General features: G+C 44.9%; 1 protein-coding gene across 9 annotated transcripts in view; it reads left to right on the top strand.

The window, feature by feature from the left end:
- ATXN7L1 (ataxin 7 like 1) overlaps positions 1–23,887 on the top strand; it is a 248,010-nt gene that overhangs the window by 95,766 nt on the left and 128,357 nt on the right. Inside the window, exon 4 of one of the 9 annotated variants that reach the window (XM_053608616.1) lies at positions 13,308–14,375. The exons of the other annotated variants lie outside the window; for them this stretch is intronic. Coding sequence (XP_053464591.1) covers positions 13,308–13,390 — 83 coding nt within the window. The 3' untranslated portion in view covers positions 13,391–14,375. Of the gene's footprint in view, positions 1–13,307; positions 14,376–23,887 lie in introns of those variants that run through there. 9 annotated transcript variants of the gene reach the window in all.

Genomic DNA, 23,887 nt, shown 5'->3' with positions numbered 1-23,887 from the left:
GCCGTCAGCTTTCCTTCTGGTAGGGTTGGCTCTCAGAGTCTCTTAGGGAGCTGGTCCTTTGCGCTCTCAGGGCTTGCTGAGCATCACCTCCAGAAGTGACACACCCGAGACCCATGTGGGGGCTTGCCCCAGGGACGCCTCGAATCCCTGAAGCAGCTTCCAAGCCCATGTCTCCAAATGGCCTTCCCATCAGGAGCATAGTCACTGTGGCAGGCTTTCTCGCTTTTCCCCGGTCCTGATGGGCCGCCTTAGAGTTTACAGCATTCCCGTGCTGGAGGAAATGCTGTGATTTATAGTTTACGTGGGACCTTTCCTGTGTGCTCTCATCAGGGCCAGGCGCTCTTGAAAACAGAGTGCGCATTGGAGAATGATGTGTAGGAGACCCAGGGGGAATATAGATAAGTCCAGGAAACATGGAAATCGGGGGGAATAAATGAGAGTAAACGATTCCATGATGAATGCCACTTCACATGGAATGAATAATATTTTTTTGTCAAGACAAAGCAAGCATAGTCTTTGTTTTATAATGTTAGAACCACACATTTCTGTCTAAGGTTTGGTTTGTGACTAACCCTGTTATTTATTCTTTCATTTACTAGCATCACAGATACTTTGCTTTTCTCCCCCTGAATTATTTCTTCAAATTCCCAAGCCGCTTTCAGGGATGCATTTTTCTAAGATAAGCACAGCTTAGTTTACACTGTGGTGTAGTCTCCTGCTCATATCTCTAAGTGGGTGCTTCTACCCCCTACGTTGCCTTCTTACCCAAAGAGCACAACCATGTTCCCGTTAGTAAGAACGCCATGGGCCCTGACTGACCACCTAGTTTGTGATCTACACCCCATATGTCAGCTGTGGGGTGCCATCCTGATGGTGACACTATCTTCGAGTACATGAATCAGGTTTATCAGTGCATTTAAGGAAGTAGAGGCTGGACAGGAGGCCTTTAAAAATTCTTCTACCTTGGGCAGCCTATGGCTCAGTGAGTAGGGCACCAGCCCCAAATATTGAGGGTGAAGGGTTCGAACCTGGCCCTGGCCAAACTGCAGCAAAAATATTGCTGGGCACTGTGACAGGAGCCTGTAGTCCCAGCTACTCGGGAGGCTGAGGCAAGAGAATCTCCTAAGCCCAAGAGCGGGAGGTTGCTGTGAGCTATGACGTCACAGCACTCTACTGAGGTCAACAAAGTGAGACTCTGTCTCTAAAAAAAAAAAAAAATTCTTCTACCACTTTCTCAGTTGAGCTGCCCTTGTCATACTCTTACAACAAACCCTGAGTCCAGCCTTCTCCCTCACCTTTGCCTCAGCCACTCTTTGAAGCACGTGCTGGGGATGGTGATGGGTGCAGGGAGGAGCTGGGAGGCCTGTGGGGACATCCAGAGGCCAAGAGGTGTCCCAGAGCTGCCCCCACTCTGGCTGGTAATGTTTGTGAGCAAAGGAACCACCAGCTGTTTTTACCTCCACAGTGCCCATCACCCAGGCTGAGGAGCTGTGATCCTCTCTCTTATTTTTCCACTTCTTTCCCCACCCCCACTTGTCAGCAGAATTTGTAAGCCTATCATCAATGCACTTTGATCACTATTACCATGATCCCACGTCCCATCCTTTTTCAGGTTGTTCAGGGTTTTCTTTTTGATATTCATTTCATTATTCACTGAATATTCATTATTCACTGGAATTGTATTAGGCTGGCTGCACAGTCCAGGGGATGACCCGTCCATCTTGTTCTGGTTTTGTTTAGGGGGACTGTTGGGAGGTGGACTCTCTTCTCCAGAGACACACTGACCTGTATTTCCCATGTGTCCTGTGCAGCCTTCTCCCTTCATTCTCAAAATGACCCTACGAAAGAGTAAGTTCCCACACAAGCTGTCAACTATGGCATTTTCTCAATTCCAGGATGCATTAATTGTAAGATACACATCAATTGAATAGCACCTTTTCCCAGGTGCCAGAGCACTTCAAGGACAGTCCCTTCATCCAACCAGCGTTGGCAAGCAGAGAGATGGGTATAGTGTGGCAGAACAGGGCACAGGCTGGGAAGTGTGCCGAGAGTGACTTCTAATACCCTGTGTCTAGGTCATCATTCACCCACACATATCCCTTCTTTCCTTCTGAGAATCAGGCACTTCACCTTCCCTTTGTCTAGAGTTGAGTTCAAAGTGCAAAATAATGAAGCTGTAACAGTCCAGGAGCTTCCTGGTCCTTGTGATAACCCTGAAAAATGTCATGTAAATTAACTGGTCCCTTAGCAACTAGGCCACACATAGAAAAACACCATACCACTGCCAAGGGGTAATTTAGGAGTGTGGTTTTAGTTTTCAAATGTAAAGGGTGGTGAGTGGGTAGCCTTACTATTTTATTTTTTATTTCTAGTCTAATTTATGGTGGTCAGAGAATGTTAGTCGTAAGTTACCCATTTTGTAATTTATAACTTGCTTTTAACTAGTTATTGTGTAATCCATTTTTATAGATGTCTCTTGGGTGATTGGAAAGTTCATATCTCTTTTGTGTGCAGAATTCCACATATTATTTATTTTCTTGTTCAAATCATGTGTGATTAGAAAATTTGTGGAATATTTCTTTTGTGTGCAGGGTTCCACATATTGTTTTGTTCAGATCTTATATATCCTCTCCATTTTTTGTCTTATTCTGTAATTTCTGAGAAGGTGGTTTTAAATCTTTTATGATGGTCGTAAGTATATCAATCTATTCTGTTACTCTCACAGCTTTTGCTTTCCAATTTGAGGCTTTGCAATTGAGTACACACAAGTTTTAGCTGTCATTTTGAGTGACAGTGTCTTTGTGCCTGTTAATGCTTTTTCCTGAGGTTCTATTTTATCTGATTAACATTGCTATTCGATTTTCTTTTGGTATGTATTTGCCTCATTTCACTCTTTCCAATCTTTTATTTTCAACTTTTCTGAAGTCATTTTGCTTTAGGTGTCCTATTATAAGCTGTATATAGCTGGCTATTTTAAAAATCCAATCTGATAGTGTCTTTTAGTAGGTGAGTTTTATCCATTTACATTTATTATGATTACTTTATATATTTGGACTTCTTTCTAGCTTCTAGTTTGTATTTATGTTTAACTTGATTTTTATTTGCTTCTTTGTTCTCCTTTCCTGCCTTCCCTTAGTTTAGCAAAATTTTCCTTACCTTCTTTCCATTTTTCACTCTGTTAGCTTGGCTGCAATAGATTTTATTTCTAAAATATACTTATGATTATTAAGTTTTAACATGCATACTGAACTGTAATTCCACTAATAAAGACTAAAGTTATCCAAGATATCTATCTACTCAAATAACACAAAGATCTTTGCATACTTTACGCACATAATGTCCGCTGGTAATTACAACAAAAGAATTGAAATCATCACCAAAAACACTAGCAATACATTGTCAACCTCCTGATTCACAGGGGGATGAGAGGCACCCTGATTAATCTACAAAGCATGAACTTTTTGCTAATTCACTATATTATAACCTGAGGTAATTCGGGCATCATCTCTCAAGTTCAGAATGATACCTTCATTCTCAGCTCATAAAAGTCTGTCTCTCAAGTTCCTGAAAGTATTCTAAAGTAGGATTAGACAAAAGATAAATCAGAACCCTGTGGTCCACTTCTAGGACCCGTTTTCATAAATCAGATTTATAATTCATCACAATCTGCGGTGAGAACATCTGGGACCTCCTCCCTGCTGACACCTGCTTGCTTACCTGTCCTTTGATTCTCAAACGTTACTGTGCATACAGATCCCACAAGAATCTTGATAAAGACTCTGATTCAGTAAGTCTATTTCTAACATGCTCCCAGGCGATGCTGATGCTTTTGGTCCACAGACCTCACTTTGAGAGCAAGTGGTTGGAGATAAAATTTAGCTAGGAAAATTAGGGTTTCAGCTCTAGGTCAAGATTCCTTGATACTTCATTAGAGCAGCAGGCATTAGAAGAAACTTTCTTTTGAAATGGTTTGGAATTCAGGCTCATCTAATTCTGAAAGTCTCCTTGAGGCCACCAAGTCCACTCTGTTCCCCTGTGGGCCCAGGTCAAACTGACTAAAAGTGAGTGCTCTCTCAGTCCTCTGCGAAGCCCCTACACTTCAGCTCCCTCTGCCATCCCTCTTGGTCACACAGCAAATCCTTCAAGTCTCGGGTCTGTCATTGTGTCTTTTAGATGTGACTTATGTGAGTTAGTGTGCCGATTAAGAGCCTCCCCTGAGCTAGGGACGGGCTTCCTAGTAATTTACGTTCAAGACAAGCTTTTAATAGTGATACACTTTTAAGTAGTAACCAGGAAAAAAGATTTTCTCCTCTTAACAGGTATCCATTTATAGGACTCAGCTGCTGAAGCTCAAGGGTAGCATTAGGCTTAAGTTTAATCTTCTGTATACTGTAATTTACAGCACTGGGTAAAGCATTGTGCGTACAACTCTTTCAGTCATTTGCTGTGATAAATAGCTATTGCTCTTGGCGGAACAGAAACGCCATCTCTGCTTTCCATTTATGAATATTGAATTGTCTCAGGCAGGCTTTTGCTGTAAGTTTTTAAAGGGGAAATCCCCCACCGATCACATCTCATCACTGGCCCAAAATGTCATTTTCCTGTGACGTGCACCAGTCAGATCTTGATCCAAGCAGCAGTTCTACAGTGCACGCATGTTTCTGGTGACTGTTGCACAAAGCACTTAACAATTCCAAGTGCAGATCCTGCTAAAGGCTGCAGTTTTACGCTGAATGCCACAAGCAGTTAGGAAGAAGATTTAGCTGGCGGCAGAAAGCCATGGACAGGGGTCAGGGAAATGTCTTAGAGGCGATATCTGATGCAGGGAAAATAAAAAGGGCATGATTCTGCTTGATTCTGCTGGATTCCTGATGGGGAGAAGATGGTGTCAGCTGTTGAAACTTATGAGAGCGAAAAGGAAAAAGAAAATGGCTAGGCTGTAAATCTCTAGGGTTCTATTCTTCAGGACACCAGATTTCCCTTCAGATACTTTATTCCCTGCTGACTGGAAGGAGACAAAATAAATATGCAAATAGGACAGTCAGGTAGAGTGACCTTGTCCCAGGAAGTCCCTTGGATCTGAGCCTTCTGGTCACACTATGTTCCGGCTTCCAGAAATTCCCCTTCTCAGCTCCAGTTCCTTTTCCCCCAACAAACTGACCATACCAAGAGGGACTGAACTCTTAGGCTGGCCTTCCTTCACTTGTCCACATTTGGCAGTACCCACTGTGTGCCACCCGTTGCCGAGGTGGTGGGATAAGGCTTTAAAGACAAACATGAGAAAAGACTGTGAATGTACAAAATAGGCCACTGTCTTTCATGGTCACATTCCCAAATGCCACTTCTCAGCAGTGTCTCTCTGGAAATCATTCCTTCGAAAACAAAGTTGAGAGGCTTCTGTCCTCACTGCTGCCTTTCAGGCTGATCATGTGCCTATAGAAGTATCTTTCTGCAGCTTCCGCTGTTGAACCACTCTGGTACAGCTTGCTCATTTTGATTTTCTTAACAGCTCAGTAAGGTTCACCTGTGGATACTGGTTTCACAGATTTGGAAGCTCAAAGAAATTCCGTGACTTGCCTAAAGCCACACAGCTGATAGGGGCAGAGCTGGGAGGAGAGCTCAGGACTCCAGATGCTCCCTCCACTGCCTTTTCCATGAATGGAGAAATTCCGGAGGAAAATGCACAATGGTAGCAAAAACGTGCCCACTACAAGTAGCAATTTACCTTTATGAAATTTCCACCATTTACAGTTCTAATTTGAGACTTACAGGCAGTGAACACATCATCTAGCTTTTTTGTGTCTTCCCTACTTGGGATGTGAGCCTTCTGTAATAACTATTTGAAAACCAGTTCTTACAATTACAATTTTGACTCTGAAGGAATATTATTCAGTCTGCTTATGGGTTCTGATCTACCCTTTCATTTCCTGGCCAGAAGATTCCATCAGAACAAAAGTTACGGTCATTTCAGCAGATGTGGAAGGCAGTTGGTTGTGTTCTGCATGAGAATAAATCCATCCAGGATTCTGATTAGTTCCGAGGGATGATGAGAGACCCGTACAAACCAAAAACCCCATGTACATGTTTCATGCATATAAACCTCCTAATGAGAATGGGTTTTGGCAGAAAGCTAAGCATTCATGTTCCTGCCACCAAAGCTTAGAGTTGCTTGTTAGTGTTCTGAGAGCTGGAGCATACAGTTACAACTTGATCTTGATAAAATCTCTCATCCCTGGGCCACCTGTAAATTCTTTGAACAGGAAGTTGAGAGGAAGCAATCTGGAGAAAGTGTTATATGTAAGTGGCTGAGAGACCTGGATTTTGGGGACTCCTTTGCAACCTTGCTATGACCTCCTACCTCTATTTGCCTGTCTGCGGAATGGGTATGGTAATTATATGCCAAGGTTATTCTTAGAAGGGATAAATTTGAAAATGCCTGAGTATGTGACTTGTGCTATAAATATGCCTCCCTGCCATGTGGAAAATAGGTGTTTTTAGCTGAAATGTGTAATGAGGTTAGACAGGGAACATCAGTCACTGGCAGTAAGAGAGCTACTGGGGATGAAAGGTGTGAGGGGAGGGGCCAGGTACTCGGCTAGGAAGGAGAACAGAGAGACCAGCTATGAAGTAGTCTTGGGCAACATGGTGGAATGCTCAAAACAAACAAGCACAAAATAAACATTTGGACGCCTAGCCTGAATTGGGAAACAAATAGGGGAATTGGAGAGGAGCCTCTGTCTTTCACAATGCAGGCTCTGCACTCCAGCCACGGGCACCCACTGGATTCCAGAGGAGTAGGCTTAAGGAGAGAAAGGCCTGAGTCAGCCAGCGCCCCACGGGCTGCAGCCACCGTGTGTGAAGGAGAGTTCTTTTAGAGACACAGCAGAGGGTTCTGAAAGAGCCAGGCCCTAGGAGCTTGCTCTCTGGGCTTGATCTTGGCTCTGTTGTTTAGGTGCTATGTGACCTTCAGCCAATCCCTTATCTTTCTGTGTCTTGATTTCCTCATCTGCAAAATGGGAATACTAACATGCATAGGACCTGTCTCAGCGTGGTCAGGAAGATAAAATAAGCAAACAGATTACGGCACACAGAAGAATGCCTGGCATCTGTATCCCTAAGTGTGGTGAGGCACTTGTCTGGCCTTGTGAATTCCAGCTAGAGAGGAAGCACAAACTGAGTTGGTTGAGGAAAGCTCACCTCCAAAGGACTGAGCATGCTGACCATGAATGACACAGTCACTCCCAGAGAAGCATCAGCTGAAAAAAGCAGTAAGGGTCATAGCTGGAGTACTAAGAAGCCTTGGCTCCTGGCAGGACCACTGCCTGGTGGACAGAGGGATGGTAGAGGACTAGGTATGGCTCGGATGGACCTCTTTAAGCCTCCCAGTGTGCCTCCTTCCTACCCCCAGGAAGCAGGAAGCTTGAGGGTATCTGTGCTCACAAAAGCAGGTTTCAGTCAGCAGCATCCTAGACATTTTTGTCTGCTTATCTCACACAAGTCAGTCTTTTCCAGAGTCATTTGCTGACACTGTACTCTGTCTGCTCGGGAATCCCACAGAAATCATTCCCTGTTATCTGTCTGCCTCAACATGGGAAAAATCCTTGTCATCTGGAACTCCTGCTCCACGCCTGCCATCCTGCCTCGCTGCAGTGTGTGGGCACGTCTGCTTTCTGCTGTGCACGTCTTCAGAAAGACTGGATTTCAGGCTTTCAGAGCAAGTGTCTTTAAATCCGCTGGTGAAAGGAGACAGCAATCAGCTGCTGGTTGGTGTTTGCCAAAATGTGGCCTTAGAACGGGATGAAGTGATGGCTCCTGGCACGAAACCTGGTTCCCCCTGGGCGTACACCCAGCCTGAACAGCTCCTTTAAAACCAGAAGCAATTTGTCATCTTTTGATTCTCTTCCAACACTGTCCCTGTCACAGGTAGATAAATGAGGCGGCATATGGGTGTCCAAAAACAGGACTGTCTAATCCCAGTGGTTTCCCATGGAGCCGTCACTTCTCAAGGGTAGAGAACACAGTGGGGTGGTCCCTGGCTTCGGGATTGTAACCATAAACAAAATTTTTTCATCACATGCCCCATTTATATGCATGAAATGCTTTCTCAGAATCTCCCAGCCTCCAGTATGCCATTGATAGGTGCATTTCTCATTTCAAGATCCTGAAATGAATCATGCATTTGTGAGCTCAACATCTCGTGTCTGTAGTTCCACAAAATGCTACTAATCAAATCAGTGTATCACAAAGGCCACTAAGCATCCTTGAATTAACAATAAGTAGAAGTTGGACTTTTTGTTCTAAAAAGCCTTGATTACAGGACGTCAATGGGAAAGGCAGATGCATTTCACTTCCCCTCAAGTTGCATGCTCTAGACATGGCTTGATGATACCTGCAGGATTTTCTGCACAACCCACATGGACTTTAGATTTCTTGTTATGTTTAACTTAAAGCCACCAGCTTATTCCCAAGGATGCAATAGGCACATGAGACCTCCTGATCTAGCTGCCAAAACGTGGATGAGCCTTGACACTCCTTCAAGTGAAGGATAGGCCTGTGTGACGAATTAGCTCAGCTAGCCAGGGCAGGCCTGGTACCCATGCCAAGGGGCTGAGCATGTCTCTGGTCTGGCCAGCCAGCTTTGATTTCTTCTGTGGCCATAGGTCACATCCTTCATCCCCACAGCTACTAGATTAACTGGGCATCTACAGTCACAAGGGCCCAGGCTTGGCTGGATCAATTCAAGTTCATCCCAAGCACAGTAAAATCATTTGCCCACCCGATAGTGTCCCAGTACATTGTTGTGCATCGTTGAGACACTCCGAGAAAGGAAAAAAATGTGTGGAGCATCTTCCCCAAAGCAGAATCTGTTGAGCATGGGCCAGATTCTTACACAGGCCACTAATGCTGATGACCTAAGAAGTTTATAGCCAGCTCTTCATTATTTAGGGTATTGAAGGAGAAATTGAGTGTGATCTTTAAATTTAAAAATAAATCCCCCAACTCAAGCTTTAGCCAATGTTTTTATGCTAGATACCTTTTAGGGGAGTGTGGTGTTTCCTTTTATGTTCTCCCAATTAATCAGTTTTAATGAGAAGGAAAATGACCCAGTGGAGCTGAGGGCACAGCTCAGGGGGATAATTTGCCTGGGTTTAGGAGATGAGTCTGAGTTGCTGTTCCTGCCTCTCCCACACCCCATTCTTCGTTTATAGACTGTATATGTTCACTACATCTGCCTTATAGGTTCAGGGAAGGATCGACTGAGTTAATAAATATAGATAACACCCCAAGCCCAGCTGTGGGAGGCACACAATATATGTTAGCTATTATGACTTATTTAGACTTATAGAGAAAGAGGGAAGAAACTCCTACTCCATGGAAACAGAATAGTTTGTTCATTAAGATAGACGCATACCTAAGTGAATTTTTGAAATAATTCTGCATTTCATTCATGGTAGAATCACATCTTTTTTTTTTTTTTAAGCTTAAAAGCCTGAGCCAGCTATACATGATATATTAAACCCACACATTTACTTACTTTAGAAAGGTTGCTATTTTGAGAGTATGATCATTCCTGGAAAAAAACAAATTTGTTGTGCTTCCTGTCCATTGAAAAGTTAGATGTAAAGAATGATTTCCATTCCTTCGATTAGTGTCTAGAGTACTGTGGTGACATAGCTAACAGTAACCTCAAACTCTTGGGCTTCGATTATTGTCTAGAGTACTGTGGTGTCATAGCTAGCAGCAACCTCAAACTCTTGGGCTCAAGTAATCCTCTTGCCTCAGCCTCTCAAGTAGCTGGGACTACAGGCACCCACTACAACACCCAGCTATTTTTTAGAGACAGGGTCTTGCTCTTGCTCAAGCTGGTCTCAAACTTCTGAGCTCAATCAATCCGTCTCAGCCTCCCAGAGTGCTGGGATTTCAGGTGTGAGCCACTGTGCCCAGCCTTCAATTAGTGTCTTAAGATTCCTGCACTCTTCTAGCGTTGTAATAACGCAAGATAGGGAAGGTTGTGAACTCCTCAAGTAAGCCATTCCTTATCATCCCTTCATTGCCCCAGAGCTCACAGGATCTGGCAAATACAGGCAGTCCCCAGGTTACAAATTAGATGGGTTCTGTAGGTTTGTTCTTAAGTTGAATATGTATGTAAGTTAGAACAGGTACATCTGCCCATTACCTGTAATAGTCTCTGTTCCTAAGTATGAGTTGCACATCAGTCAGATGTTTATAACTTAGGGACTGCCTGTGTTAGGCATGCAATCAATGTCTTATGACTGAATGAATGAATGCTTCAGATGTTTAGTTCTTTCAATCAGTGATACCCAGCCTGTAGTCATGCATCAGGATCCCCTGGAGGGGGATCTTGTTGTAACTTGTTAAATAAAACGCAAGTTACTTCTCCTACCACTCCCCTCACCAGGTTTCTAATTCAGTAGGTCAGGGTTGGGGCCCAAGAATGTGCATTTCTGATAAGTCCACATATGATGCTGGTACTGTTGGCCTGGGGACTGTGCTTCTGTTTGGGGGTCCAGTCCACTGCTATTTTACCTTTTCCAAGCCTTCCAAGAGATTGACCTCTAGAACTGTCTGACCTTGCCCCATAGAACTGAGATCAGTTTTGTAAAAATTACTAGTATTTAAGCTGCCTTGCTCAGCTTTCCTGGAAAAAAAAAAAATTACTAGTATTTGACCAAATGAAAAGCAACTCATATTTTTGGTTTTTAATAGTCAAAAACTACATTTTGCCCCTATTATAATTACAAGAGAAGTGGGAATCAGATCACCACCTTGTCAGGGTAGTGCCGGGACTAGCAGGACACAGCTGGTGAGGGTAGAGCATGTGGCACACCTTGCAACAATGAAGCCAGATTGCATCTCATCCAGTTTAAGATTCCCCACCTGGTGTCAGATGCACTTTCTTGCAAAGCTGAAACGAGACATGACCTTTTACAGAAACTGCAGAGGAGCAAAAAGGGTACACGAACTGAGCATATGATACAAAAGGGAGTGTATTGTTTGCAAAGTCTTCTTCTGCTGGCTGTGGGCCTGACTAAAGTCATTAGCCCCTGATATTCAGAAACAAGAGGCAGCTTCATGGCCTGAGGAAGGCTGCCCTCTGTGAAAAAAAAAAAAAAAAAAGTCATTCTGCTAATGCTAGATGTCACTCTGCATGGCAGGCAAGGAGCTGCACCTCCAAACCCAGCCTTTGGGGAGTCCCTCCTCTATTTCCCCCTCCTCAGGAAAGAGTCCACGACATTGTAAGGACTGAGCAGATGCCAAGGGACAGGTCAGTAGAGGGTACCAGGCTTCCTAAACAGAAAGAGAAGATGAAGTGGAGCCTAATAAGGAAACTGAAGGAAGGAAGGAGACCAAGGCTTTCCCCTGAGGTGGGATGTGTATGATTAACCTACTGCTACGTAACAAATGACCCCAACATGTAGCAGCCTAAAACAAGAAGCAAATACTTACTGTCTTACACAGTTTCCACGGGTCAGAGGTCTGGGAGCAGCTCAGGGGTTGTAGTCAAGCTGTCATCTGGAGGCTTAATCCCGTTTGGAGGGCCCACTTCCGAGCTGGCTCACTCACAGGCTGGCAACTACAGACCTTAGGTTCTTGCTCTCATACTTTGGCCTTCCTGTAATACTGTTCACAGCACAGCAGTTGACTTCCCTTAGAGTCAACACCCTGTTGGAGGGAAGGAGAAAGTCCAAGTGCCTTTTATAGTCTAGTCTCAGAAAGGAGACACCATCACTTGCGCTTTATTCTGTTCATTAGAAATGAGTCTCCAAGTCTAGCCCACAAATGCAGGGAAGGGAATTAGGCTCAACTTTTTTTTTTGATACAGTCTCACTCTGTTGCCCTCAGTAGGGCGCTGTGGCATCATACCTTACATCAACCTCAAACTCTTGGGCTCAAGAGACCCTCTTGCCTCAGCCTCCCAAGTAGCTGAGATTATAGGCACCTGCCACAATGCCAGGCTAGTTTTCCTATTTTTAGTAGAGACCGGGTCTAGCTCTTGCTCAGGCTGGTCTTAAACTCGTGAGCTCAATCAATCCACCTGCCTGGGCCTCCCAGATTGCTGAGATTACAGGCCTGAGCCGCACACCCAGCCAGGCTCCACCTTTTGAGAGGAAGAGTGTCACTGCAGAGTGAGCTGCTTTCATCCTTCTCTTGCCAGGTTCAGGAAGACGAAGGGGTAATCAATAGGGCTGCAGTGTGAAGAGGAAGGGGCTACAGCGCTGGGAAAGGGACATTAGAGGCTCGGTGGGCTCTGAGCCTACCATCCTGGAAGATCATGCAGCCCCTTCTCGCTTTCAGGCCAAGGGATGACTTGGCTTTGAAAGGCCACTTGTGAGTCCATGGCTCAGATTTGGTTCCAGAAAAGAGAAAGACAGGGCTGGTTGTTCAGAGCCTATTAAGTCACCTGGCCTGCCAGGCCCCCATGGTGAACAGGGATTGAAGGCAGACAGATGTCATGGAATAAAGAGAAACTTCTGGGCTGTGCCTTTGGGGAAGGGCAGTGAGGTGGGAGGTTGGGGACCAGTTCAGGAAGCGAAAGGGGGAGGAAACCACTGTTTTCTGTTGAAATGATCCTGCTCAGGATGATGGCTCAGTCCTTCTAGGAACAATAGCAATCAGCCCATTATGGCTAAGGCTTCTGGGTCCCCTAGAGAGATCGTCCCATGGGGCAGATGTTTATTTTGGCCACCCTGACTCCACAGATGGATTCTGTGTGGCAGTCTCCTTTTGAGGATGCGGAACCACTGGGGTTGTATTGTACTGTGTCTGTTCTTATCGCTTCTACCATCCCCAGGGAATAAGCTAATCAAACTTGCTGATGATTTTCCACTGAGAAGGAGATAGCTAATAACTTGGATGACAAGTATTAGAATACAATGTGATGTGGATAAATTGGGTCCATGTATTAAGAGCTATAAAATGAGATTCCATCAAGGCATGAATAATGGTGCCTGTGAAAAGGATTAATCAAATACCCCATTAAAAAGTATGGGAACTCTGGTCAGACGTCCCCTGTTTAATTACTTACTGCCCCTTCCCTCCCCCACTGCTTTCCTCCAAATAGCTTCCTACTAGGAGAAATATGGAAAAGAGTTTAGAGGAAATAATGGAAAAATTGGGACATATGTTTTGATAGAACAAGATCACGAAGACATATTTAAGCAACCAGTGTTTCATTTAGAGGGGGAAAACAGCCATAGGCGTGAGTATCATTTACAAATGTAATTTCCAAAGGAGCCCTGTTGATACCGTTCAGCAAATGCCAACAAAGCATTTACTTTCCAAAGGGAGGAAGCAAGACCAGAGAAATGAAGGCAACCCCAGGAGTGGACCGGAGAACAGTCCAGCCACAGAGAAGCGTCAGGTGTGAGAATGGGCAGTGCAGAAGATGAACACAACTTCTGAAAGACCCCAGAGGACTGGCACTGTCTGGAGCTTCCCTGGAAGAGGAGACGCGAACAGAGCCTTGACGTGTGGACAAGCTTCCATGCACTGAAAGTTCGTGAGCACACTCTGGTGACAGGGTCTAGTGAGAACATGGGCTAGAGCAGAGCAGGGGACACCTGTGGGGCTCTTCTGTCCATTTCCACCACCACAGCGCTGGTCCAAGCCACCATCAATTCTCCTGGACAACTGCCAACGCCTTCCAGCTGCTTTCCCTTCTTCCACTCTCACTCCTCTACAATCCATCCTGCACACTGAAGTCAGAATCAGAATCACAGTTAATCATGTCGTTCTCTTGACTTGTGGCTTCCCATTGTTCTTAAACTAAAAGTAAAAGTCATTGTCATAGCTACAAAGTCTTGTGTGATCTGGACCATATCCTGTGCCAGGCTCAGGATGCCGGGCTCTATGTGCTAGTCAAGCTGGCCTTCGAAATCGCAGCACGTTGAATCCTTCTGCCACAGGACCCTTGCACACACATTCTTCCCCCCCCATCTACATGATTTTCTTTCATCCTCTTTTCCCAAAGCTAATTCTGACTTCAGACTTCATCATAATGATTACTTCTTAGAAGACCTCCCTAATTTTTATAACTCAATCAGCTCTCCCTCATACGTTCAAAACAAATATTCACAGTGTGAAAATGTGTGTTGAATGCCTGTCTCCCCAACTAGGCCACAAGCTTCTTGAGGGCAGGGACCCAGTCTTGGCATCCCTCAGAGCCTAGCGCAGTCTCAGTAAATATATGTTGGATGCCTCGTGACATTTAGGTAGGAACAGTGAGACTAGTTGAAAAATTACACTTGACCAGTGTATTACAAATTCTTAATGGGATGAAAAACCTGAATTCATGTCTAGACCCTGCCACCTGCTGGCTGTGCTGTTTTAAATAAATCACAGATCCTCTTAGAGCCTTTTTCTTCATATATAAAATGAGGATACTAAACATCCCTCTCACATGGTTGTAGTGAGAATTTAATGAAATAATACAGAAGCAGTTTTTAAACGGTAAAACTAGACATAAATACCCTTTGTCTTTTTTCCCAGTGCCTGGCAATGGGGGTCACTATTGAATGGATGGATTGGATGGATGGATGGATGGATGGATGGATGGATGGATGAACAAACAGTTAGGGAGTCAATATGAATGACAATATGAATGACATGTGGGACCTGGCATGTGAATAACATGATGGAAGGCAAAAGAGGAGAGAATTTTAAGAACCAAGAAGAGGCTATTGATTCCCCTACAATGTCACATACAGTAGAGCAGAGGGTGGGGTGGGGGAATCATTTAATTTGGGTAAGAAGAAGTCAGTGGTGACCTCAGGTCAGTGGTGACCTCAGGGCAATTCCTCCTTAGCCTTTTCATGTTGTCTGGGCTTTCAGTGGCATGCCTTAATTGCAACTTAATCACTTTACTGATTTTTATCTTTTGGTGAGGGGGGGGCATCAAATTGATTTGCACATCCAGCAAAATTGGTGAGATCACTCCAGCTGCTGCCAGCAGGTGCTGACAAGTGAGGAACTGGACGTCAGAGGATAAGAAAATACACTCAACATTTATTTTAACAAGGCCTAGAAACCTTAGTTATTTAATAAATTGCTGTGGATAATTGGTTTTAGTTTCAAGGGCTGTTTCATCTTTAACTCCCTGTCTTCTGGTAGGAACAGGGCTGTATGTGTAGACAGGGACTTGGGGGATGGGACTCAGCTCAGCTGAGCTGTCACACATTTTTGTTGACTTTGTTTCTTTGATAACACCCCACTTCCTCCCACCACCATCACCATCCACAAGGGTGAGTCTCTTGCTGTCTCTCTTTAGCTCTCTCTCACTCTCACACACACACACACACACACACATGAGCTCCTTGCTATAGCTTTGGATCCAGTGGTCTGTTTGTGTATAAACCTTGGGAGTGAGTGGCCAAGGCCGGAACCAAACCCCACACTTAACCATCTCAAAGCTAAATGCCATTGAGTAAGAAAGACGCGATGAATCAATGAAACCCAATTCTTCACCTTAGTCCTCCAAACCCGGCTGATAAAATTAGGTGCTCAGTTTAAATAAAAGAAACAGTAAGAACAGAGTAGGAAAAAAGGCCACCAAATACTTTGTTTCATTCCCATAGAGTAGTTAATGATGTGGAAAGGGAGTGCAGTATTCATGAAGACTTCAGAATGGTTCAGAGAAAGGGTCTGAAGCCCAATCAGCCCCTGCCACCCATGGCCCCCTTCATGAGGGGTGACTCAAGAACACGCTGCTGATCTGCAGACAGAGAACCGTGTATGTCTTCCTTCTCCTCCCCACATCTCCCAGGTCAAGGACTGCCTTTGACAGCCCTGTATTCATGTACTGAGTCTCATCAGTAGAGTGGTTTCCTGTGAACTGATGCATATGGTTTCTAAGAAGGAAGGCTGAGCTCTGGCCCATCCACAGTTGGCACAGTCCTGAGAAGAAGCACCCTGCCCCAGGCTGGGAAGACCTGCCTTCCGTGGTGGACCCTCATGGGGAAGCGGGTGGTTGGTGGGAAGGCCTGGGAGCAAGCAGGGCTGGAAGCTGGACCCACTAATCTGTCCTCCACTGGGCCAACAAAGGAACAAACCCCAAAGCTCTTAGGTCCGTCCAGTGTCCACAAGGACAAAATCTACTTAAGACAGGAGAGTGTGATGGCTCAGGCCAGACTTAGAGCTCGGTTCACGACTCAGCTTGCCTTGTCTAGCTCCTGCGCTGTCTGAACTTAAGTCTTCTCATGTCTGGAAAATGGGTGTAATTGTGCTTTTTCAGAGGGTTGGTGTGAGAATGAAACATCATAATTCATGTAACATGCTTGACCAAACCCAGCCCAGAAAGAGAAGCATGGAAGCCATGATACATTTACTCCCTTTCTGAGTTCTGGTTTCCCTTCAAACATCGCTGCTGAGACCCAGCCTGGCCTCTGGGAATGTCATTGCACCAGAGCTATTAGAGGCTGGGGTTGGAAATCTCAGGAAGAGAGGAGTACGTGAGGGGTTTGGAGTTGGGGGCTCAGATGGGGGACAGGGATGGAAAAAGGGCTTAGGGAGGAACTGCAGAATTAGGATTCCTAGTGATCCAGACCAGGGCCCAGAGGAGGGGCACAAGGCACGGAGGAGACGGGAGGTGAGACTGGAAACAGAATGATGCTGTCACAGAGCCCGGCTGGGGGATTCCAAGGAGGAGAATCAAATCTTTCAGAAAGGTAGACTAGAACTACTAAGGAAAAAGGTTTTGAATTATATTTGCCTTTTTGGTGAAAAAGTTCAAATTAATCAGGCTTTGAGAATTTTAAATGCACATATTGTAAGAATGGTTTATACCCTAGAGCAGTGGTTCTCAACCTTGCTAATGTCGAGACCCACAGGCTGAGAACTGCTGCCCCTAGAGCAGTGTAGCATCATGGTTGGAAATTTCTTACCATCTACACAGTAAGCCATAAGCACAAATCTTGCAAGCAGAGATTGAAAATTCCTGAGCCCAGGAAAGAAACTAGTCTGTCTTTCTGTGAAATTTGCCGTGAGTCGTCCTGATTTTCTCTCTCCCCACTCTACCCCTTTTCATCCCCACCTGCTCTCTCATGTGAGCAGGGAAGAGGCCTCACAATATTTTTTTTCCCACAAAAACAATCCCTAGGAGAACTAAGGAAAGAAATAGGAATAGAGAACCAGAATGTGATCCTTTAGGCCCTCTGCCTAATTTCTTTTATTCCCCTCTGGTGTCTCTCAGGCCCTTCTCATGTCTGTACAGCTAATACTGTGATGGTTTCGAAGGTAGGGTCAGTAGTCTATTGGGTTTGAAGAGAGCCTTGACTTCTGAGTCTTCATCATATCCACCTGTTTTGCAGCTTTTTTCCTCTGCAAATCCAAACAGATATTTATTCACACATAATTAATTTTATTAAAAAGTATTTTTAAAACTCCCATCTCCCAGTATGATACTACTCATTTCTTTTGCCCATTGCATGGATGCTATAGCTTTGGAGCACATAATTTAGGGTCCTGGACTTATTGGGGGTGTCTGGAAGTCACCATTAAGTGGATGGGCTCTTGATTAAGTCAATTAGCCTTTTTAAAATGCTAATAAATATGGGGGATGCCTGTTGAGATTAGAAAAGGAAAAAAATTTTGAAGATTATATTTCTTGCTCCAAACCATAAGTAAATGGCCAGCTGTAATCTTCCTCTCATCTATAATTTATATTTATTACATTTGGTGAGTCCAGTTAGTGGTTTAAATTCTTTAGGTTTTTGGTAGCTCGAGGTTTCTATTATGCAATCAATTTGATAAAACCTAATGTCTGCAACCTTGGAACCTAGAGCATAGCATGATGCCAAATCTCATTCCAAATGTGTTTTCTACCAAAGCAAACTATAGTAGAAGACATTAAGGAAAAGTATTCCCTGGTCACTTGCAATTGCAAATATGTAAAAAGAAATTTTTTTTTTATAGATCACTAGTTCCGCAGGGAACTCCCCTCCACGTTTTTTCTCCCTGCCTCATTACCTCTATTGTGAGAGCTCCCTTTGCCCACACAATCACGAGAAAGTGATTATGGTGGGTTGTGCTCTCTTTAAGAACATGGCTGGCATACAGGGTTTTTTTAAACGGGTGATTATTTGCTTTAAAAACAAGCTCGTCTGGACGTATTGGCAGGCACCAAGAGCAAAATCCAGACAGTAGGAAAGAAACTGCAGATTCAACAGCAGTCTTCAACAGATCAATTGTAAGGAAAAGAAATAAATGGAGGGGAAACTGGCCACTTAAAAGAAGTTTAACAAATGAGACAACTGAACTTAGGTTCTAAGGATGCAGGCTTGGATACTAACTCCACAAATAAACACTAGGGAGTGGCCTGGTGAGGACAAGAGACTGTTCCTTTGGAAGGAGCCTGCACATGTGGAGGGGCTCCTGAGGTGCATGGCAAAGTTCTGACTCTTCACCTGGGTGGTGGTTACTAGGGTGTCAGCCTTCTCATCACTCCCAACGTGGTACATTTGTTCTTGTGTGGCTTTGTTTGTTTGGCCTGGGCTTTATTTTACCATAGAAACTTTTTTAAATGAGTCTGCTTGGGGTTCATGTTACCAACAGTATTTCAATAATTTCACTTCTGGGGATGGGGTCTTATAATAAAATATATCTCACTCAAAGGGAAATGAGAAATCTAGCTAGATGTTCACCAGTGGATTGTCTGACTACTTGGTCAAAAGTAAGAGAAAGAAAAGAGAACCCATTGGTGGAGCTTTTCCGAGTTCTGGCTACCAAAGACTCCCCTGCTCTGTTATCTTTTCCCTGCTTTCATTTACAATCTAGTTCCTACTTTTAGTAATGGAATACACACCTGCAAACCCACATCCCCTACGCAAGAGCTAGGACCCTGACCGCAGCTGTATTGCTCCCTGGCCTCACCGCTCCTTATCTTTAGTCATGTGTAAAAAGCACAGAGCTTTCCTAAGGGAACGTGTCCCTGCCATTAACACCCACTTCCTCTACCTCTGTTGTCTATGAAAATGCCAGTCGGAAGTGGGCACCCTACTGGTGCCTTTCAATGGCCTGGAATACACCTCTCCCTCCAGCTTAATTTAAGGCTTTTGATCCTATTAAATGCAGTTCCACTAGAGGGTTAACATGAGCAAGTTAGGTGGAAATTCCAGCAGAAGTAAAATCATGAAGAGTAGGACTCTGGGCACCTGAGGAGGGGCACGGTCAGGGCTGCCAGGAGTTGTGCCTTCTCTTCTTTTTCTCCTCCTTATCAGACTTGGCCTGAACTTCAGGATATTTTTCAACCTAAATCTAGAATCCCACTAAAACACAATGTTTATATCTGTCCCCCGGGCTGTGTAGTCCTAGTTATCCAACTCTCAGAGTCCAAATCTCTTTGGGAATAAATAGGCTAATTCGGCTCCATACGGGGCTGCATAGAGTGCCATGGCATCACAGCTCACAGCTCATTAGTTTTTGCGCTTACCATTCAGTTCTCAATTCCTGACACAGAACTTGGCACATAATAGATGCTGAATAAATATTTGATGAAAAAATGAACCAATAAACAAAGGACCAGGCTGACAAACCACTTGAAACAAGAGACAGTGCAGAGACATTCCAAGAGGGGCGGTGAGAAAATGCTGCTGTCACCCTGCGGGCACCTGGGGACATCACTTTCCCTTCCTACCTCTTGCCCGAGTACTTCCTCCTCTGAGCCGAAGGCTGACCACTGTGCTCTGTACCTGCCTGCCCTCACCAGGAATATCAACCAGTATGTGGCTCTTGTGAAGTAACAGACTTACTTTATCTCATCCCCCTTACACAGCACGTTTTGGATCATGGAAGTATTTTTCCACACATTGTCTAATTCGCACTCCCACCTCAGGAGGGAACTGAAGCTGAGAGGATTGCCATGGCTTTTAAGGGCAGAGCTGAGCCTAGAACCTGGAACTCTGGATTCCGACATCCAATATTCTCTCTGCTGCACTGTCCTAAGGGCTGACAGAGATACAAAGGGGGTCATATGGGTCAGTCCTCCTTCAGAAACTTCAAAATCTAATTCAGGCGGAGAAAACTCCTATAAGGAGCGAGCATAGTCCATATGATAGCACTGCCAGCTCCTTCCCAGTTGTACGTCACAAAGATTCTTTAGCTGTTGTTTTCTCTTTGAAAAGCCCCTTCTATGTAAACTTCTTTACACAGTATGGAATGAGGAAGAGAGAGAAAGCATAAATAATGGAAACCCAAACTTGATCCCAAAGATCTCATTTTAATCAGCTGCATCAATCTGACACTTCAGCAGACCTCGGGGAAAAAAACCATATCAAAAATAGGAAAAAGAAAGAAAAATGTCTATAGTAATGTATCATCTAGGTAACCTCTACCTTACACCAGCATTATCTGTAACAAAGTTAGAACTACCAACACCACAATGTCCCCCCGCTGCTTTCAGACCTTCTTTCCCCCATACTGTTTCGTGTCTGTTCTCTGATTTTGGTGTAGGAGGTAGGGCTGGTGTTGAGGTTTCATGTGACTTAGCCAGGTGTGGTGGTTCACACCTGTAAACCTAGCACTTTGGGAGGCTGAGGCAGAGGGATTGCTTGAGCCCAGGAGTTCTAGCAACATAGTGAGACCACATCTCTACCAAAAAAAAATTAAAAATTAACCAGGCATCTGGCTCGGGGCCCACAGCTCAGTGGTTAGGGCGCCGGCCTCGTACACCGGGCTGGCAGGTTCGAACCTGAGCAGAGCCTGCTAAACAATGACAACTACAACAAAAAAATAGCCAGGCATTGCGGTGGGCGCCTGTAGTCCCAGCTACGTGGGAGGCTGAGGCAAAAGAATCACTTAAGCCCAAGAGTTTGAGGTTGCTGTGAGCTGTGACACCACAGCACTCTACTGAGGGAGACATAATGAGACTCTGTCTCAAAAAAAAAAATTAGCCAGTCATGGTGGTGCACGCCTGTAGTCCCAACTATGCAGGAAGCAGAAGCTGGAGGATCACTTAAACCCAGGAGTTTGAGGCTCCAGCGAGCTATGATTGCACCACAGCCTGGACCACAGAGCAAGACCCTGTCTCTAAAAACATTTTTAAAACATAAAGGAATGTGACTTGCCCCAGGCCCCACAGCCACTTAGCTACAGCACTGACACTTGAACTAGAGAACTTCCCAGCCCCCTTCTCTTGTCCCACTTCCTTTCCTACAATGGCATCTCTTTCTGTCGTCCTTGAGACGCAGCAGCCACCACTCAGCCACCTGTGGATCTACAGCTCTGGCTCTTGCCAGCTCTGCTGCCCATCTCTCAGTGGTTAAGTGTTCACTGACCACTTTGCTGTGTTAGAATCATTTAATTAGTCTGTGCCTAGGAGGAAGAGATGCTTTATTTAGAAGCTTTAATAGTGAAAACTTCCATGTCTTCAGTTCACTGTGAGCTTGATGGCATTAGGATGATCCCAGGGTCTTCCAGCTGTGCTCTTAATCCACTTAGTACCAGGAAGATAAACCATGGAGGGCTCTGTCCAGGGCACAGCCTCTGTGCTGAGGACTGCGGGAGGGCAGACAGATGGAGGAAGGCAGAGTAATGAGAAAAACAGCAGTTCAGACCGTAGAAAAAATGACCAGATCCAGACCTTTTTATGCTCCTCTTGAGACAAAAGGAGAGCAGGATTTATCTTAGAGATCCCGATTACAGGACAGTATTGAAGTTTGGGTCAGTTTGTCGGGTGATAGCCAGTGCGTGCAGACAAGCCTGAGAACAATGGTAGGATGGTGGTGTGGAGGCTGTCAGGTGTGCTTGGCTGGGCTGGACGACATTTCCCAGAAGCCCTGCCCTGTAGCTTTATAATTGGGGTGGGCCACTAGGGAAATTCCTGAGAATTTCAGGGAAGGCCACTTTACAATGCACACATTGCCGCTTACCTGCCCACTGGGGCTGCAATTGCTCCCCCATCTTCTCCATCCTCCTTCAGCCTCTCCAGCTCCTGGGCCAGGCGTATGTGTTTAGCTCCATGACCAAGAGCCAGGATACATCAAGATACATCCATAACCTAAGTTAAGTCAAGATACATCCATAATCCCAGTGGTATCTCATCAGGATATTTCTGCCATCAAGACCAAAAGCAGCAGAAGTGACAGGATTTTCAGTCCACCTTCATGCGGTTCCAGTGAAGGCTTATGAGCCCCCAATTGTTCTTGGTGTTCTGAAAACTTCACATGCCAGTATCAGACACAAAAACAACAGCCCTGCAGAGGCTGCTTAACCAGCTCTTACTGCAGAACATCAGATGCCTGTGATAAACCCATGTAAATGCCCATGCGTCCGTATCTGTGTCTATTCTCTGATCGAGCCCTGCTACAGGTGGTTTTCAGAATTATAGATTCTGTGAAGGATTTTTTTTTTTAATCCATAAATGGGGCCCAGTCTAAGAGGGAGAGCCAGCTGGCCCTAATTGAAGCAGAGGCAGAAGAGACAGCTCTGTCTGCACCCCCACCTCCCCGGGGGCACACCTGAGGGGCACCCCTTGAAAGCCCTTGAGATGAGTAGTCTCTAAGACTCCTGCTGCCTGGGAAATCCCTGAAGAGAATCTTAAAAATGCAAAGTCCCGGGCTTTACCTCAGACCCAGAAATCAGAATATCAAATGACTGGATCTGAAGGTGGGAATTTTTAGAAAGCTGCCCTCACCCCAACTTTCTAGGGTGCTAGTAATGTCCTATTTCTAGACCCAGGGGCTGATTACCTGAGGGTGTTCAGTGTGGGAAACGTCATGGGCGGCATACTTGTGAGTTATGCCCTTTCCTGTATGTATGTGATGACTCAAGACTTACTTTTAACACTCCACCTTCTACCTTCTCACCCCTTACTGACTGGCCAGAGCTGAAAGCCACTGAACTAGATGACTCCTTGCATACTTCCTGGCAAAAGACACAGAAGGGAAATAGAAGAATGTTCAGGGCTGGGTGTGTGGCTCACACCTATAATCCCAGAACTTTGGGAGGCCAAGGCAGAATTGCTTGAGGCCAAGAGTTAAGAGACCAACCTGGGCAACATCTAACATTTTATTAGACCCTATCTCTAATAAAAAAATATATAAGAATTAGCCCGGAGGCAGTAGTGTGTGCCTATAGTCCGAGCTACTCAGAAGGCTGAGGCACGGAGGATCACTTGAGCCCAGGAATCCAAGGTTACAGTGAGCCATGATCACGCCCTGGCACTCTATCCTGGGTGACAGAGTGAGACCCTGAAAATAAATGCTTGATAATTGGGGAGTACTTCAGGCAAGATACAGCCATAACCGTAATGATAGACTCCTATGCAGTTTCTATGACACTGAAGAAGAATCTGAGACAGTGAGGCATCCGGTCAGCTTGAAGGGATGGGAGTGGGTTGCAGCAGGGCTGAGAACAGCCAGGTGGGAAGATCACACTGGAGACAGGTCACAGAGAGCTCTGAAGACCACACTGAGGAAATGAAGTTAGGGCTTCATTTTGAGGAGCAGTGAGAGAACCCTTACACATTTTGAAGAGTGGTTGGTAATAGCATTTTTTAAGTGCAATTATAAATCCAAAATTATATTATGCATGATATTTAACTTCTCACAAAAGATAATGTTTGAAACACAGACTAGTTAATGACAGAACAGACCTTGGGGCTTGGAATGGGGACTTACCCTTCCTTTGAAGTCAAGGCAGACTTATGAACCTCAGCTTTTTTTCCCAAAAATCCCTGCAGTCTTTATGGTTCTAAGTGCATTTAAGTGAGTAAAAAGAAAAAAGTAAAGCCCCAATTCTCTCCTTCTGAAGACCTAGCGGGCTCCTATGGGGCAGATGCAACAAGATTTTCTGTTTACAGTTCAGGGAGAAACTTCACAGGCTGGCCCATGTTTTAGGACCAGAGTGTCCAGAATGTGGCCAACAGCAACTC

This window comes from Nycticebus coucang, chromosome 11 (assembly GCF_027406575.1).
Source record: "Nycticebus coucang isolate mNycCou1 chromosome 11, mNycCou1.pri, whole genome shotgun sequence".
Taxonomy (NCBI): Eukaryota; Metazoa; Chordata; class Mammalia; order Primates; family Lorisidae; genus Nycticebus; species Nycticebus coucang.
The sequence above is the reverse complement of the archived record's forward strand: the minus strand, read 5'-3'. Positions and strand labels throughout refer to the sequence as shown.